The sequence below is a fragment of the Phaethon aethereus genome (genome assembly GCF_964289735.1).
Source record: "Phaethon aethereus genome assembly, chromosome: 1".
Taxonomy (NCBI): Eukaryota; Metazoa; Chordata; class Aves; order Phaethontiformes; family Phaethontidae; genus Phaethon; species Phaethon aethereus.
This window is the reverse complement of record NC_138575.1, coordinates 221433671-221453012: the sequence shown is the minus strand read 5'-3', so window position 1 is coordinate 221453012 and position 19342 is coordinate 221433671. Positions and strand designations below refer to the sequence as shown.

General features: G+C 44.2%; 1 protein-coding gene across 3 annotated transcripts in view; it reads left to right on the top strand.

Moving 5' to 3' along the window:
* Positions 1-6711: 6711 nt before the first annotated feature.
* FAM168A (family with sequence similarity 168 member A) overlaps positions 6712-19342 on the top strand; it is a gene marked incomplete at both ends in the record, with an annotated part of 104746 nt that continues 92115 nt past the window's right edge. For 2 of the 3 annotated variants that reach the window (XM_082011280.1, XM_082011279.1), the window contains one exon: positions 6728-6797. In XM_082011280.1, coding sequence (XP_081867406.1) covers positions 6728-6797 — 70 coding nt within the window. Of the gene's footprint in view, positions 6798-19342 lie in introns of all 3 variants that reach the window. The other variant, XM_082011278.1, reaches the window with a different exon arrangement.

Below are 19342 nucleotides of genomic sequence, written 5' to 3'. Positions count from 1 at the left end.
CCTGAACCTCTGCTTCGCTGCACATCTTCATTTCCACTGGAAATGCTCCCAGAAAAAGGGTCCAGGGCATGACGGAGAGCAAACCTGAAATCTAACGTGCATTTCAAATGTGGAAACACTTTTTGAAACAGCAAATGTTGTCTCAGGATAGAAGAAAAACTTCTTGCCTAGCTCTTGCTGCTCGCTACCGCTTCATGGGTGCTTCGTCAATAAAGATGGCAGTATGAAAATCAATAGACGCACCAGTGCGATGATTGAGGACCACGATGACCCTTCTCTCTGGCTGCATGAGTTGATGAAGCAGGGTGCTGCAGGTTTGGGGGAGCTGGAGGTTGTGGTGCAGATTTTACAGTTATCCGGGTAAAACAAGACTGGAGCAGAGCTGAAATTTTCTCTGAAAGTGAAAACTGGGGAGAACTGCAGAAAAAAAGCAACATTCAGGCTCTGGAATGATGTCCTAGATCGATCTGTATAAACATCAAGGTGTAGCTGAAGTGTAGTGGAAGAGATGAAAGTGAACACTCTATTGTACATACAAGTGCTACCATTAATAATTTACTGCTAATTGAAGCCTTAAACTTTTTATGGAGTCTGGCCTTTCTTAGGTTTCCCTCTTTAAATTGATTTTTTTTCAAATTGCATTTTATTTTATTAATAAAAGATTAGCTAAAATTGTATCAACTTTGGCCTGATGCTTTTATAAGGTCTCTAACAGGTTAAATATTTTGCTTTAGGTGAGATATGTCCAATCAACTTTTAGTTACTGGGTAGCTAAAAAAGGAGTAAATTAAAAAGGACATGTTAATTGTGGAAAACCACATTGTGTTATGAATCTCTGAGCTCGTGCATACTCATAGCAGAGTTTTTTTGGGGGAAAGGTGGGATGTAGCCTTGTAACTTGCCTAAATTAACCTTCAGCAGATGAATTGGAAGTTAATTTAATTATTGTTTAGTGGATCCCAAGTGAGGGTCAAGCTTCAAATGACTTAACTGAAAAATTGTCATAAAATTATTGGAATTTGAATGTAGTGCAAGGTCAGGAGGTCTTTTCATGTTCAAGGAGGCTTTGGCTGAATACTATTAGCATGCGATTTGTATAAAATGAATTTAAAGAGGTGATGTACAAATCAAGGAAGAAACGTATCTTTTTGCTTCGGCTTTTTTCTTTGTTCGCACTCTCTGATGTTCGGTTCTGTGCCGCCTTATGTGAAATAAATAATTTTTGGTACAGATACGCAAACACTCAGAGGATCAAATAACACTTTCTTTCCAAAGAAAAACGTAAGGAACTGGTCTCTCAAAAGCACTTACATCCCCGTTTCACAGAAGGCGAAGGCAAATCACAACCTAAGCGGTGTGGGAAGCCAAAGGTTAAGTCACCTTGACACAAGGACTGACATGAAACACGATGGAGGAGTGTCTGACATCTAGAAAAGCTCGCATTTACATTATTCACTCTTCACAACTGGACTGAACTTGATATCTACTATTCAATTTTTTGAGAACCTGAAAGATGCTCCTGTCAGTGTCACTGTTTCAAGAACCCTTGAAAAATATATTTCTTTCTCAGTAACACTCCGTTTATAAAGATTTTATTCTTAGTCTGAAAAGAAAATGAAAAATAACTTCATGAACTTCCTTGCATGCCAGATTTATTCTTTTCTTTTAGGATTTTTTAAATCTTCAGTGTCGTCTTTCTTTTCCTCTGCCTCTGTATGGCGTAAGTGGGAAATACCTGTATCTCCGTATATCAGAGTGGAAGAAGCGTATAAGATGCCAGACCCACCGATGTGTGCATAGAAATACTTGTGTAAAAATTTGTTTATGTGTAAAAATTCCTGATGGCCATCGGTATTTGAAGACTTAAGGCCAGAATGACTTTGGGAAGCAGTGAAGCTGGTCATGATGCTTTCAAAGGTGCAAAGTAAACTAACGACAGAAAAAAATGACAGGGTAAGATGTTCCCATTGTCTCGCGTCTGCAGTAGTTCAAAGGTGGTGGTGATACCTGTGCTGGTTTTTGAGTGCTTTGAGTGCTGCTGTAGGAAGAGGATGAAGCAGGCGACGTCCCAGGGTCGGGGGCCAGAGTCCTCTTGCCTTGGCAGCAGCAGGAGAGCGCAACGCAGAGCGCGAAGCCCAGCTCTGGTCCAGCGAGGCGAGAACACCCGAGCGTAGCTCTACAGCCGCTTCACAGCGCGGCAAGTTCAAGCTCAGCATTCACAGCACAAGTTTTCATTTCCCTTCTCGTGCTGCTTGGAAATCCCCTGTGCAAACTTGATTTGACTTGTGCCTTGACCTGCTGATGGCGTGGTGGTCGCCCGTAGACTGACCTCGCTTGTATTTCTGTTGACCCTTCATCTGAAGTGATTTCCTAGTGTGATGGAAGCATGCCATGCGCTTTCACAGGGAAGATAAAATGCATGAAAATGTTAACCAGGTTACAACCAGAAAGTATCCCAAGGCTGTTTGCTCGCCACTTATTCCCATGCCATTCCTACTGGAGCCACTCCTTCAACTCCTTGCTGGAGTCCCAGCAGCTTCTAAGCAGCTGAGCATCACTGTCGTGGGGATTAGGAAGTGGTGGAAGCTCCGTGCAATAGAGCAATACTTGTGTTTGTCTGTTTAGAATTCATTTCTATTGGTCTTTTTGTTGTGTATTCATGGCCACGAGCAAGTGCTGCAAGTTATTGTGGTGAAGGTTTAATTTTGCTAATCCTGTTTTATTCCCATTTCAGTGTAGCTTTTCAGATGCCACAATGCGGTGCCTGTAATGAATTTAAAATGTATTTTTGAATGGTATTGTCTTGCAGAATGTGTTTGAAACTCATCTGGATGTGCTTTAATACTAGATGCTGAAAAGAAAGAAAATCATCTGAAATGCCGTTCGCATGGACTCTTTCATGCTGGCTGGAAATAACCCCCTGCATACCAAGCAGGGAGGAAGCACAAGCCTCTTCCTCACAACACACTCAAACCCCTAATGTGATTACAATCTTTTTATCTTGCCTAAAAAAGCGTTTTCTTTCATCCTTCTTAATAAGTGTTTCTTTTTACCGTTTGGTACACCACCTAATGCAAGCCAGACATACGCAGTAAATTTCACCAAATTATGATTTATTAGCACTCCTCACACCCAGAAAAGAGCAAATGAAATTATAACTGCATTGAAGAAGGCACTTTATAAATGCGGCTGTGACTCCATCCTTGCTCGGTAGCAGGTCCAGCTCTGTGGTTCTGGTGGAGGAACACACATTCAACTGGAAGGAGGAGGGAAGAGGGAACCTCATAAACTTTATTTCTTGGGCTGGAAGGCTCAGCTGGGTAAGAGGCTGGCTCTGTGTGTGTGAGAAGGAGAATATAGGGCTGGAGAAAGATGGACCCGTCACTTCCTCGCTCTGTTGCAGAACATCCTCAGCTTACGGATCCTCTGAAATGGCCAACACGAAGAGCCACGTGCCCATGCTTGACTGATGAGTAGGATGCGGCTTTTTGCAGCCGTTTGGTATTGATGTAAGGATCTCCCAGTGGCCCCCCCATGCAAGGAGCACCGATCAGCACCACGGGAACATTTGTTGAGAGCGTAGTCCAATGTCAGGCATCGTGCCGTTAGTTGGGTGGCCAGGCGCTTAAAATGGAACCTGGATATTGACTTTTCTCCTGGGAGCACAAGGATGGCAGGATGGGATCAGGTCAAAGGTCCTCGCAGTCTAGAAGCTTGTCTGGAAGTCTGTCTCGGGGAGAGGAGGAATTGCTGTGTCCCGTGGAAGGCTTTCCAAATCCCACTGTCCTGGCAGCGAGGGAGGTGCTGGGGCAAGCAAAGCAACCAGCCACCCCCTTGGCTTGTTTTGAACCTACAAAATTATTTCTTCTAACGCCTCCACTTGCTTGGGTTATGAGAAAGAGTATGTGATTGCGGCCTCTCCACCTTCTCCAGGTCATTTGTGATTTTTTTTTTTTTATTGATGTCTGTCACATTCCCTGTCCCACTGGGCATTTCTTGTCTGGACTTGAAGAGTGCTATTAGTGATTTAACAGTGAATTACGGCCATAAATCTCTGCAACTCTTATGACACCTCTCTCCTCTTTCTCTCAAGACCTATTTGTGGCATCTGTTACTTAAAGCATCATGTAGAGTAGTAACCCTTAGGCTACGTATGTTACTGGTGTTTTAATTCAGACCAGTTACTCCACTTTGGAAGTGACTCCCACTGATTGCGTTGTTGTTTCTGTGCACAAAGTGGTTTTGGTGTGCATAGACTAGATTTCTTTCAGAAGCTTCACTCCAGTTGCCCATTACATGTCCTCCAACCTCTCACGGTCCATACCGGTGAGGGACATACCAGTAAAGGACATACTGGTGATGTCCTTTAGACAACTTCAAACCATGTGTCAGATGGGGACCACACTAAAAACCAGACTAAATCTAGTCCAAAAGAAACCCTCAAAGCACAGAAGGTGTAGCCACAGGAGCCTCAGCACAAAATGCTTTGATTGCCTGATCACATCTGATTACACCAAGGTGTTTGTTAATGTGGACATACCTTTGAATTTTTATAGTGCTTTTCCTTGTCAGAATATTTTACAACCATTAAAAGTTCAGAACACCTTCTTGCCTTATTCCCACTATTGATGTGGAATCTGCATTGCAGGGTGACAATGGAAATGAATTGCAAAAAAAAAAAAAAGTCATTGATGGAGGCATTTGGGTGAAAAGGAGGAGGTTTTGGCTTCCAGACTTGTGTTTAGAGCAGCAAGTAGATGGTCCTCATGCATTGTGTCGTGCTGGTGCTTCTGGGCAGCACATTCTCCCACCGTGTTACTGTCAAACCATCAGATGCATTCAACTTACTGAATGAGTAAGGTGAAACATGTCCTACATGCTTTGGACAGGGAGGAGCATTTCACTTCGGTGCCTCATCTATGATGAAGTGTTTGGAGAAATAACGTGTGATAGAGATGGGGTGGTTGGGCTTAAATCAACTTTTTTTTTCACTAGAGAAAAGATAATTGTTGTGAATATAGGGGTTTTAAAAATTTCATCTTCATCTGAAGAAGTCATATGTGGTAGGGAGGTATCATGTAGCGTATGCAGACACGTAATGTGTGTGTTTATGCAGTTTGAGGTATGAGTACGACCTGTTTCTGCCACATCCTATGCTGAAATAGCCTCCTGTGTTGAACGGGATCTGTACGGCAGCCAAAGAGCCAGGCTTTTGGACGGACACACAGAAGCTGGTGTTTACCATCTCGGAGATCGATGACGTTGGGTTTTCTCCTGTAAACGAGAACTCAAGCCAGAAGGCAAACACCCGCTTGCCGGAGGCAGGCTCTCTGGGACTCGGAGCACTGCCTGGGGACACGAGGACCAAATGGCCGTAAAGCCCTTACACTTGGATGTAAATCCCCAGCTGTAATGTCTCATGGATGGAAAGTTTTGCACTGATTTTCCTGTTGATTTTCTTAAGAGCTCCATCGTGCGTTACTGAAGCTGCTGGTGTAAATACGTATCTCTGCGTAGCTTTCGCTTCCCGCTCGCTTTTATAACCGCGATTTCCTTTGCTTTGAGAATTACTCCTTCTGTGCTAACTTGGGGGTGGAGGAAAGGCTAATTAATTAAGCAGTAATTGTTGTCAAGTCAATTGGTGCTAACATTTAACATTTGACTTGTTTACTATCCTGAGGTAAAGCGGAAGGAGTTAATGATCTAACAAATTGTGCATCCATCATGAGAGACTTGTTTGGAAAGAACGGTTTTATTTATGAGCTGTAAAATAATACATTTAAAAAAAACCCCACATTTTGAAGCAAGATCGTTGAGATTCTTGTGTGAAATTGTCGCTAGATAGCTGTGGAGACAAATGCGTCGCCTAATAAAGCTTAATGACTGATTTTCCCATTAATCAGAATCGAGAATGTGCTTCATTAAGATAATTAACTGAGCCAGTTGCTTCACTGACAGTTAGTAGACACAAATTCCCAAGTTACTTGCTTTCCTCTAAATAAAACTCACGAGAAGCTAACCCAGTACTGCTTCATCATCTTTATTGGAGAGCGAAACAGAAGGGCTGTTAAAATCTCATTGCCCACGTTAGGTCCATGACTGCATCTCCCCGTCTGGGACAGCGGTGGGATGCGGTGGGTGGCCCTGGATGCCCTGTGCAGCCTTGCACAGGACCCAAGCCGTGGGCTCAAGGTTATTGTAGTCAGGTCACGCTGAAAGCTCACAAATATTTGCTGCTTTCCATCTCGCCAGCAGCAAATGGTCTTTTATCTGCTAATTTCTGAAAGGTCAGGTCTTTGTTGTGGTTGTTTTTGTCACCCAAGAACTATTAACTCCTCCAAGGGGGAGAATTCCTTGTCAGAATTTGTGGCTTCTCCCCTTTGTTCATCGCAAGCGAGAAGTGGGGTCATGAGTCCTGAGCTCCCCTGAAGGCAGAGATGTGTAAGATGAATCTGCTTCGGGCACATTTGTAGGCAGAATATGCAGCGCTGAAGAAGTTAGGGGAATTAACTGAGAGATCCAAAACTTGAATTATTAAATATGCTATCTGGTTGTAACGTCTAGTTGTAAATCCTTTCCTTCACAGCTCGCTCTGTCTTGAATTACAATGCAGTAATGGTATCGTGGAGCAGAAGACTCTCTGCACAGAAGACGACTCTGCAGCTAACGTAAGGCAGTCACCTAAACTCTGCTTTTCTTTTGTCCCCAGAGTTCCTGGTCTTCCATCATGAACCCTGTTTACAGCCCCGTCCAACCTGGGGCTCCCTATGGAAACCCGAAGAACATGGCGTATACAGGTAGGACCAGTGTTCAGTGGCTCTTTCGTGAGCGTCCGTATTCGGTGGTGAGAGCAGATGATCATTAATGGGTGGTTAAATCCCTTAACGAAGGGAGAAAGAGTTCCATCAGGGAGCCAGATAGGAGCGTGACTTGCAGGAAAAACTCTTCAGCAAAGCCAGTGCACAAAGGTTAGTGAGAAGAAATGGACCTGAATTCATAAGAAGAGGATGCCCTGGAGATCCTAAAGAGAAGGATCAAAAGGGGGTTTCTTTAGACAAACAAAACTTTCAAGAAGTTGCTAGGGGAGTCAGCTGGGAGCTGGGGGGTTTGCCTCCGGAGCTGAACTGAGTGACTCGAGTGCACGTGCTGGAATAATCCTGCCGTAGAAATGAGGATCCCGCAGGCGAGAGTCCCTTGTTTGAAGATCATGCAGTTATTGTTAGAGGTGGTGATTTAAACTGCAGTATTGACTGATCTTTTTTGTTCCCAAGTTATGCTTTGGTTGAGTTAATCTTATGTTGAACAGCAAGTCTGATGTCTGTTTGAAGTTCACCTTTAGAATGGAGTTGTCTAAAAATGTAATCTTTAATACTCAAAAAAGGCATTGAAATATGTTTACCAAAATGACGTGACTAGCGGGGAACTAAAGTGTACTGATACGGAAAGATTTTAGCTCAGAAATAGTGCTTTGGAAAAAGAGTATCTCAGTTTAGGCATACCTGTGTTCTTCCCCATGGATGATGTTTAGCGTGTGTTCTTCTGATCTTGTAAGCATCCTACAAAATTAGCCTTGGAAGACGCCGCCTTCTAACATTTTGTTGAATGTAATTAGCTATTAAGTGTCATATTGTGTTAAGACTTTCTTCTTTATATTTGCATCGCCAGTTGTATGTGTTGACTTTTACCTAATGTGTGAAATTGCTTGGGAATGTGCTTTTGTGGAGGAGAGTGGTCAACAGCAAATGGTAATGCACATCAAATACTCTTAGCTACTTCATTTACAAAATATTCTCATTGATTTCAGTAGCTATTTCAGCTGGTGGATCAGTAGGGCTGGCTGCATTGCTGCGAGGGAGACCTGTCCGATACTCTGCAGAGCGAAGGGTTCCTCAAAGGCATTGTGCCCCGTGTTTACTCACCCTTTCTTTTTCCCTGTGAAATTTATGCATGCTGCTTTGTTGGAGATACTGTAGCTCGGGGGAACTTTGGTCTCACAGGCAAAGGACTAGAGGCGTGGAAAAAAAATCTCTGTGAATAATAGTCTCTTCAAAAATATCACCATTGTAAGAGGACTGCAGACTCCAGCAGTGCTTGGATGATAGAATGAGCTCGTAAGTGCACAGTTATTTTCCTGCCCTAGAAATAACAGCAATTTTGCGCTTCCCAGCACAAGGATGGTTTCAACAAGAATCTACTTCTCTCCCACTTTACTTTTTTTTTTTTTTGGCACATGCCTAAAGCTCCACCTTAATATCCAAGGCAGTGTAGATTTTCTGTATCTGCTTTCATCCAGTCCTGAATGTTTTAGAAGCTGCTTTTGGGCACTTGATAAGGCAATTGTATTTAAATATTGAGGTGCAGTTTGGATAGAATTTGTACCTTGACTTTTCTTGAAGGAGAATTTTAGAGGGTGATTTCTGGTTTAGATGAATGAATTCTACATGACTGCATTCTGAATAAATCAAATGGCAACATTAATAGGATGTTATCTTCTAAAATAACTTGCTGGTTAGTCACCATGAAGATTATACTGTGCACTTAAATGTATAAAGCTGCTGTCTGTATTGGGCAGCTTGTGCCAGCTCTGGTAGGGATCATGACGAGGTGGCCCCCATGAGGCTGGATTCACCCCAAACCACCGGACTTCAGACATTTGTCTTCCAGAGTTTGTGGTAAATGAAGAGAAATGAGTGGCAGATGTGCAGGAAGACCTTGGAGAAAAAAGCTGGAGGCAGATCAGACTGGAAAAAATATAACAAGGTCCTTGGTTATATCAACTGAAAAACAGAGAAGGGAAAATTCAAGTGACTGCTTGAACATAGGACACCGAAGCAGGAATTGGATCGTATTAGTGCTTGGTTTTCCCGTTGCACAAGTGTAAGGTAAGGAGTCAGTGGGCTGAATTCTTACAATAAAGTCCCAAAACAGATAATAGGTTAAAAAGTGTTTAAATAAAGAGCTATTTTCTTTGCTAGGCGATTAGCATTACAAAACCTTTTAAATATGAATTTGTTTGAATATTTAATGTAAGACCTAAAGTTATATTGCAAAAGAAGGGGAGAAAATTTAACTTTTATCCTTTGTATAAAAAAGACAGGCAACTCCTGAGGGTGGTCTCAACAGAGACTTAAACGAAGGCTGCCACGTCTTCTACGTTACAAGTGCTAGGTGCTGTCCATCCAGTTCTTGCTTTCTGTGCTTGGACTTCATTTACGTTGCTTTAACTTGCGTCATTTAGCTACGTATCCGTCTCTAGTGTAGCCACGAGCTATTCTGGAGGATGTTTAAACTCAGAGAGACAAAGAAAATAGACTTTTCACAGGAGAAGCATAAAGTGAAGGAGTCTGTAGATACTTCCTTCTCAAGTTGCTTTGAAAATAATCACAGAAGCGTATGACCTGGTAGATCTGGAGGGAATGTTGACTGCCACCATGTGTGCAAACCCCTTCCATGGTCCGGGGAGCTCTTTACAGCTTTGGGGCTTAACGAGTGTCTCAGTCCTGACCGGCCGCTGAATGGAAGAGTTTGCTCAGAGCCCCTAATTTGGAATAGCATGTCAGCAAACTGTTCCCACGATGACTTCATGGACAGAGTATACAACATCTGTCACAAAATTTTGATTTGACATCTAACTTGGGATAGAATATAGACTTTATACAGTATCAGATATAATTTTTTTTATCTCATCATTTTGCAATAGTGGAGGACACTGAAAAAAATTAATGCCAAGCTTTATATTAGGCGAGAAAGAGAAATAAAAAAACCCTGAAGTGTAAAGTTGAGGTAAAGGTTGTTAGCCGTAGGCTATGTCCTCCGTTTGTTTGAGAGTTCCCTTTTTTTTACCCCAAATCAAGTACAGCGCGTGTATGACTTGAATTTTTATCTTTAAAGATCACGCATAAACCATTAATTTCTAACCTTGTGGTGTAAAACTCAGGTGGGGTATATGCGGAAAGGCAAGGATGGTAATCAGGATACTGGCAAGTTAAGTTCTGTGATCTTGTGGTTTTTTAGTGCTAACTCTGAATGCTTTATACAGAATAGAATGCTTTTGGTTGAAATAGTCAGTTTTAATCTGATTTTCCTTCTCATTCTCACTTCTTTGTTTTTTTCTCTGCCTGCTGAGCTAGGGGGAAAGGTCCATTTCAAGATAAATAAAAATTTTTGTACCAAATTGGCTGCTGTGTGTTGGGGAGAATGGGAAATCCTTGGCACATACTCAGGTACTTGATGTACCATACATTTATTCAGATTCTTAATTTTTCCATTTTGATCTTCCTTAAAGGAAGTATGAAGGAGAGTAATTTCCTAAACGATTTTTAAAATGTGGTCTGAATTAGATGAATTTTTATGGGAAATCATAATTAACTTTAAAAAAGGAAGTTTTAAAATAGAGTTACTAAGTAAAACAAATTCATAAGTGTTAAATTCATAAAAGAAATGTTTATCGAAACATTCCCCATATTTGAACTAACAGATTTATTACGCAAAGGTGGTTTCTCATGTAGTTAGTAAGCGTCATTTTTCGGCATCCTTAAGATCCCCAGCTCTGTTGAATTACAACCTCCTTCCCGTTTTCCTTCTTAAACTGAAAGAGTGGAATTAGCCTCGTGTGTTTTCTGCTAGCCGTGCTTTCTCGCTGCTGAACGGGCTGGTTGTTGAGCTGAGCGAAGGTGGCACAGAGAGAATATTCTCGCTGCAGACAGAGCTGCGTGGGTCCAGCGCCGCGTCTGTGCCCCAGCAAGTCCTGGTTCCTCGTGCTCGGCTGGCGACTGCTCCCGCTTCGCTAATTCAGTGTGTTTTGGAACATCGGCAGCAGTGTTTGGGTGTCGTTTACTGTTTAATTAAAGCAGACTGTAGTTAACTTGGATCTTCATGTAAGCTGTTTTAATTGCGGGTAGCTTTAAAGTGTATTTATGGACTCTCCCTTGCTTTTTTATTATTGGTAGAATTCACTTTATCTGCCCCAAATATGAGCTGCTGAACTGCCTGGTTTTGCTCTGACACGTTATCCATCCCGTTTTCTTGCGTCCACTTTTGCTACGGCACCAGTCCTGCAGCAGATAGATTAGCTCGTTGGTGTGGAATCAGGGATGAAGAGTCAGTCTCGCCTGTAGCTTGTTTGACTTCAAGCGTGAAACGATAAAAGCGTTTGTTAGAGCTCACACTATTATAATTTTCCCTACCAGAAGCTGATTAATATGCTGATAAGATGCTGTGATTCATGAACCTTCGGTAGACTGACTTTGTGTTCGTCGTAGTTATTACTAAATAATAAATGATAATAAAGTCCAAGAGCCCAAAGATGAGAAGCTGGTCGGTAAATCTCCAGGGAGTTTGTGTCACACTGCTCTCATGCACGACACTTCCCAGGTCCTGCTGCAGCAGGAACCCACTCGGGAGCTTCCATGCTCAGAAGAGATGTTCTCCAGCTCAAGATTTTGCTGATTGAAGCCCTTGGTTTGTTTTCGACAAACAGCTCCGTTCAGGGTCGACGTGCCATGAAGCAATATTTCTGCTCCCCCTCACAATTATTGAAGGTAAAGGAAAAATTCTTTTATTCAATAGGTTCTTTGAAATTTTGAAAGGAGTGGGACAAGTTCCGTTTTTCTCGTTTCTCACTCTTTATCCATTGGGAAAAATTACTAAACACTATGGATATATTCTCTTCTGTTCCTTCTTTCACCACAGATTACTGATGATACTCTTCCTGATAGTTGTCCCCCTCCACCTTTTCCCACATCCAACCCTCTACTTGCTCCCTTACAAAAATTCACATTTTTATTTCAAACTCTTCATAGTAGTCCTAAATCCCTGCTGTGATTTGGTCTTGAGTCCCATCTCCGAGATTTGTGTCCGAGTTATTTACTGCAGGTCTTCTAAAAATGGTAAAATCTGTTTTAAAGAGATTCTGTATTGCCAAGGTCACGTGCTTGGCCCTTGGATGCGAAGGGAAAGGCAAATGTATCTTCAGAGGTGAGTATGTGTGGGACAAGGAAGGACGGTAGCTCTCCTTCTAGGCTGAATACTCCCTCCGCATTTCAAACGTGGACACTGTGCCCACTGCAGGCCAACTGGGCCGGTCATTTCTCAAACACAAGGTTTTCAGCTCTCATCTAATGCCTGCAGCCTGTGGCCATCACTGCAGTCTGTCCTCAAGGCCATCAGATCGAGGTTGTTTGGACTAGTGAGGACGCTTGGTCTGAAGCCACGTAGGTCACTGGTCTTCCCACCTCTTTGGTCTTGATGAGGAGAGAGTTGGGGATGTGGAGCTTGGTGGCTGCCGAGGACAGCATGGCAGAAAGCGACGACAAGGAGTCCTCAAGGACGAGGGTCTCACCCTCATAAAGGACTTAGAGAAGACAACCAAGTCTTTGTTTCTTTCAGGAACCGGTAGATCACGGAGTACAAACGTGAGCTGCCGTCATCAAGAAGCTTTTATTGGGTGGCAGCATTCAAATGGCCTAATCCTCTGGTTTTGATAAATACAAATGTGCGTTTCAGAGTTCGGATATCTAAGGCACTTGTCCTGTTGGTAGTTAATTAGCTACGAGCCGCCCCATTGCTGCAGGTCTACAGGGAGTTCACTTCTCCCGGCATGCTGTCAGTGAGTGCTACTGCTGGGGCTGCGTCTCCAACCCGCAGCTCCCAATGGCTTTCCCCAAAATGCCTTCGGATCAGCATCACCCTGTCTGGGACAGTTTACCCTTACGGGAGGCAGTGCCTAACGGCCTTAAATGTGACCAGGTACAGGCTGGGAGCTCCCGCTCTTCCGCCTGCCGCACGCAAGGCTTGGCGGTCCGAATGGCAGTATCCGAACGGGACGGGTGTCCTCGTTCCGATGGCCTCTGCGTCTCCCAGGGTCTTACCTGTTTTGTCAGGTGGAGGCCCCAGCCTCCCCGTGTCTTTGCAGCAGGAATTCCCTTCTCTCTTTTGCTAACGGACCTTGGCTCTTTTGCTTAATTGCTTTTTCTCCTTTGCTGATGAGAAGCTCTCTGCCGTGGACCTTCTGCTGCTTCTCCGCTTGTTTTTTCTCTGGGATGGGGCTGTGAGGTAGCACCCTCCATCACCCTCTTCCCTGGCGATTTGGAAAAGATGACGTCAAGCCCCTCTGCGGCTCTTCTGCTCCATCTCCTCCTTCCATTGCTCGTTCCCGGGGGTCTTTCACTCCATCCCAGCTATTTTTGCTTCTCTCTTGCAGCCTGTCCGCCTGGCCCAGCTGGCAAACGCCTGCACGGGTCCGGGAGCGCCGGATTCGTCTCACAAGGAGGAACCTGACGCCTTTTCAGAAAAGGTCTTTGTGCGACTGGGTTCTGTCTAGCTGCATTTCCAGAGTGGGTTAACCTGGGCTGCCCAGAGATGCTTTTAGGGAGCCTGTGCAGCACACGAACGTGAAATAAATATTCAAGGGTTGCTGCTCGGCAAGTTTTGTCCTGCCCAAGGTTCACTGAAGTGCTTTGGGGAAGCACAGGAGTAGTCTAAAGCAAGGAAGACTTTGAATCGCGTTTACAATTCGTCTCGCTGCCAAGACCCAGTCTGTTCCTCCTCAAGTAACAAATGTGTCATCTTCGTTTTAAAGCATAAAATAGTCTTATTTCTGGTGGTCTAAGAAGCCCTAGGTAAGAGCTTTTTCATTTGCATGTAGAGAAGCATGGTGTCTCCCTGTGTCACTTGTCAACCTTTTTTACGCTGTCTGCAAGGTCTGGGTTCATTTGCTTTCCAATTTAATTAATTTTCCTGCTTCTTCGAGTGGCAATCTCTCTGTGGGATTTTTGAGAGCACTGGGAAAAGATATATGACAGTAATGTCATTTTAATTTATGGTGTAATGCACACATGCGGTTATAGTTACAAGATTTTGTGATAGGAGTAGGTGTGGCTGCTGGGCGAATAGGCAAGTCTAATTACTGGTTTTTTATGTTGGTGGAAAGGCGTCGGTTTGGTGTTTCTCTTGCGGGTCTGAAATCTTGGAAATCTTTCAGAGGGATTCTGGAAAGGGTTAAAAGGATTTGTGTGAGCTGATGCTTTTACGTTTGTGACCCGTGCTGGCGGGCTGCACAAGTCTGAAGCAACACTTCTACGGCCATCATAGTCTAATTCTGTCTAAATCCCCGTAGAAAGAGAGAACAGAAGTGCAGTCAACCTCGCGGCCATTGCGCCGGGCGCGAGGTTGACCAGCGCTGCTTGTCGAGGACAGGTTTCCCCTGGTTTCCATCCACACCTCTGCTACTGCATGTGGGCGAGCCCTGCTCTGTCCTCTTTGGACATGGAAAGCTCCAGTGCCTCCTCCGGCACATCGCGCTCTCCCAGCCGTGATTTGGGTTCCCTGCATAGGACCTCTGCACGCTCCAGAAGAATGAGGTGCATTCCTGAGCCTGTTTCATATCTTCATCAGTGACAGAGACAGTGCGACCGAGGGCCATCAGCAAGTTTGCAGGTGACACCAAGCTGAGTGGTGTGGGTGACACACTTGAGGGACAGGATGCCATCCAGAGGGACCTGGACAAGCTCAAGGAATGGGCCTGTGTGAACCTCATGAGGTTCAACAAGGCCAAGGGCAGGGTCCTGCACCCGGATTGGGGCAACCCCTGGTATCAGCACAGGCTGGGGGTGAAGGGATGGAGAGCAGCCCCATGGAGAAGGACTTGCGGGTCCCGGTGGGTGAGAAGCTGGACAGGAGCCGGCAATGTGCACTCACAGCCCAGAAGCCAACCGTGTCCTGGGCTGCCCCCAAAGCCGCGTGGCCAGCGGGGCGAGGGAGGGGATTCTGCCCCTCTGCCCCGCTCTGGGGAGACCCCCCTGCAGTGCTGCGTCCAGCTCTGGAGCCCTCGGCACAGGAGAGACATGGACCTGCTGGAGCGGGGCCAGAGGAGGCCCCAGCAACGCTCCGAGGGCTGGAACAGCTCTGCTGGGAGGACAGGCTGGGAGAGCTGGGGGGCTCAGCCCGGAGCAGAGAAGGCTCCGGGGAGACCTTCCTGCAGCTGCCAGGGCTGAGAGGGGCTGAGGAGAAAGATGGGGACACGCTTTTTAGCAGGGCCTGTAGCGATGGGACAACGGGTAATGGTTTTAAACTAAAAGAGGGGAGGTTTAGACTAGATCTAAGGAAGAAATGTTTCACCCTGAGGGTGGTGAAGCCCTGTCCCAGGTTGCCCAGAGAGGTGGTGGATGCCCCATCCCTGGGAACATCCCAGGTCAGGCTGGACGGGGCTCTGAGCAACCTGGTCGAGTTGGGGATGTCCCTGCTTATGGCAGGGGGTTGGACTGGATGGCCTTGGAAGGTCCCTTCCCACCCAAACTATCCTGTCGTTCTGTGAGTCGGGCTGTTTGCTGCACTCGCAATTTGAAAACTCCTAAGTTTTGTCATTTTTTTCCCCAAGGTGAAACCGCAACATTTGTTTGGACATAATGATTAACAGAGGGAATTGGCATCGTCTGCCCTCTGGTCGTTGGTTTTGTTGCCAGGACAGGAGGTGTGGGATTCTCACGTGTGTTTCTGTCCTAATCTGTATCATTTGTATTCATTGCAGCACCGCAGACACAACTGCACATGTGAGGACTGACCCGATTTACACTTGACTGTCCATTTAATTTGTTGGTATGTTGAAAGCCGGTAGCCTCCAATTTTGTAGAAGACAGAAGGATGCTCCGATAGGATTTCTGAAGTCGGCTTTTAATCCTCGTTTGCATACTCTTTGTGGGACAAAGCTAATTCTAGGCTTGATTTCAGCCTTTCTTATTAACTTAAAATTAAAATTTTGCTGTTTTATTCTCTGGAAAGGCTGGGCCTTTGATAACAGATTAGTTCTTTGGCCAAGAAAACCAAGTTCTTTCAGAACTGCTGTGTGCAAAGAGGATAAACTTGACTTTTTTTCCTTTCTTTTTGGCATTCCTCAGCACATTTATGGGGAGCGCTGAGGAATGCAAGGCAAATGGCTTTGATGCTGAAGCAGGCAGGCTTGGGGAGCTCTTCTGCTTACTTTTCCCTCTGTTTGTAATATCTGCGTGCATGTCTACCCCTTCCATTGATGGGGAAATGCCATTCTGGATTTAATTAGGTGATCCATTGCTTACTGCTTCTGTAGAACAGGAATTTTAAACTGTGTTCAGGGTGTTGAATTGATTTCAGGGTGATTAGAAATGTATGAAGTGGGTACGTGAATATTTTTCCTCTGGCGTTTCTTCATGTTTATTAATTGGTGTGTGCAGAGCAGACAAGGAAATCATACTTGACTGGGAGAAGAATGAGCTCTGACTTGTGTAGACTCTTGTTATTGTTATGTTTAAATGCATAATTTTTGTACAGGAATACTTCCAAACAACTTGTTGAATTTCTCAATGTTGGAAGCTGTTTGAGTTTCAGCGCTCTGGTTAGTTGATCAACGATGGCTAATTCACCGTCTTCGTAATAAATTAACTCATGGACTTTCTTGAAGTTGTAAAAAGCATAAAACCCCTAAGGAGGGGACAAGTTCTCTTGATGGAGGAGCGAGGGAGAAGGAAGCAGAGGGGGTCTGGGTGAGGTTAGGGTTATTGATGAGTGTGTGCAATAGCTGTAGGCTGTAGCTGGGTCGTTCTCCTGCCAACGGCAGCACCGTTGGACAATGGGCATGGAGGTCACCCCACTGCGCTCACCTATGGATGGACACAGGTTGCTGTGCAAAATAAGTCTTGGTAGAAGTGCGAGTGGCACATACTCGTGTTTCAAGACAAAAAACTTCTTGCTGTTTAGTGATAGAAATGGAGGCATAGTAAAGCTCCGTTAAAGAAAATAATTAATAACATCTCACTACAGATGCTTGTAGGCTCGGCTGGGTTGGAAATGGGACCAAACGATGTCAGCCTTCCAAGGAGTTTCATAGAAACTTCAGGGAACATCCTGCACCCCTTGTTTTGTAACGGTTTGTATAAGGTTTTACACACTTTTGTGTATCCCTGTGTTGTAAATAAACAGCATAGTCTCAGATCTTAAAACCAAACAAAACTCATGTTGCGTTTTCCCGAATGACCCCATTGTGTGCCTTTTAATCCTACGTGCTTGGTTAGTGCGTGGAACTGGTTTATGCTCTGCCTCATTTCTTGGCTACAATATTGATTTTGGTTTTTCCCATAGTGGAAAAAGAAATAAAAAGATTAAATGACTTGGGCTAGAAGAGGGGTGAAGAAAATGTGTATAAGGCAAAGAAGAAAAAAAAATCATAGGTGGAAAGAAGAGATGACCTTGGAAACATGTTTTGAAAGGGAACGTGCTCCATTTAAAGAAAATAAAAGGTGAATGGAGATTTTTCTTGTGTGTTGGTTACTTCTGTAGAGTATTGGCATATAATCTGAAATTCTTCACTCACTAGTGGAAGAAATAAGCTTTATTTTTAAGCATGAACCTTACCAAAGCTCTGTCTTACGTAGCACGTAGACAAATTCTGACCAGTGATTTAGGCTTTTAAAATGTATAATCAGTCTTAACATTTTTTTTCCTTGTTTTGATTCTTGGTCTCTGTATATCATAGAATGAAACTCTTTTTTTTAGTGGCTTTGTTCGTTTATACTGTGTTTCTAAGCCATCTTCTTCTTCTTTGTTTTAGCCATGGTTGTATTGTTTTACACCATTTAAAACTTCTTTTCCTGTATGTTCCCTTTACTGCACTGCTGAACGACAAGGAGCCTCTGTGTAGGCAGTCAAAGATCCCATTGGCCATCTTGGTATCGTCTCTGTGGCACTTGGCTTCTCCATGCCTTTAGGTCACATTGCCAAGTCACGCTTGATTTGACATACATCAAATCTTAAACTTATGTCAGCCTCATTGCTTTCCAAACCCCCAGAATTATTTCCCCCCTGCCCGTAACTATCTCTGGATGTCCAGTTTGCTCTGTTGAGAAAGCTGCTGATGTGGATGGTGTTCCTCCCATGAAGGCCCTCTACCAAGAGGTTATTTGAGGGACCCCTCTCCTCTTGTTTCCAATCTAGCACACCTCCTTTCACGATGCCACGGTGCCTCTCTTCCAATGGTAGCAATTGTGGAAAAAATATTAGACCAGTCTTTAAAATCCTTCCTTCTGGGGGTGAAGAGCACCAGCGTTGGCTGGCAGAAGTCCGTCAGCCGTTGGTAAATGGGTCAGTGATTCTCTGCAGAGCATTTTGGGAGCCTCTGCCATGGGCACCGTGGAGCTGGAGTGTGACCTTGTCGTTGTGTGAATTTGAGATGGGGGTTGTTCATAAAACAAAATGAAGATGTCTCCTAGCGCTGAAACCCCATGCCCACGTGGAATCTCTCAGCTGTAAGTTAAAATCTCACCGGGTCTAAAATAAATGGCTTTTTCTGCATATTGTTTCCATCATTTGCAGTTCAAATTCATATCCATGCTTGTTTTTCTTTGTGCATACTTGCACACCACACATTCAGTGCCTCTTAAATCCCCAGGTGCTTCAATTAAATGATTGAAAATAAGTTCCAATACTGCCTCACGATTCACTGAAAATCCTTAATATTTGCTGCCTTTCCTCTCCCCTTCCCCCCTTTTTTTGTGTGTCTGGCATAGCACATAAGTGGTTACATACTTGTATTTTTGCAGTCCGAAGGCAATAAATTAAAATTTTGTGGCTTGATTTCTGGAAACGTGTTTGTAGATTAAATATTGAATTTTTCTCCTCTCCTGGTGCACAATTATTTTTTACACCGTGCGCAGTCAATGCGATACAGTGCAGAGGTCTGTACGTACAGAAACGTAATCTGGTACAGGGTCATAAAAGACTTTTATAAGCTTCAGAAATAGTTCCCTGGTTTGTACCAGATCTGTAAATTACCGAGTCTATTTTTCTACTGTGCTTTATACATAACATCTTAGTTTTAGTTTAATGGGGATCAGCTTTCCCAAAGTGGCGGGGTTGAGCTCTAGCTTGTTAATCTGTTTCGCTATGCTGTTGGCGTTAGATTTAGCCTCATCTGAAAGCAAAATCGGGTGTTGCTTATATGCAAACGCATTCGTATACTTATTTTAAAGTGCATGTGTCTGCCTTTCCCTCTCCCTACGCTTGCTGGCATTCGGCCTCATTTCATCTAATGCAGTACTGGGCTAGAATTTTAATGTCTCTGCGGCCAGCAATGATTTATTAGATCCCAAAGCCCTGGCTCAGAGTGCAGGAAGAAAATATTGCATCAGTGAGCTGGCTTGGCACTGCTCAAATAAATGAGTCCTGAAAGACTCTTTAGTGTTACGGCCTTTTTTTCCTTCTCCTCCTCTCACCCCCACCGGTCCTTCCCCCGTCCCTGACCCCTTGAGTTTCTGCTGATGTTGAGAAGTGCTCGTTTCCTTGCAAGAATTGCCATCTCCCGGTCTTTTTATGATAA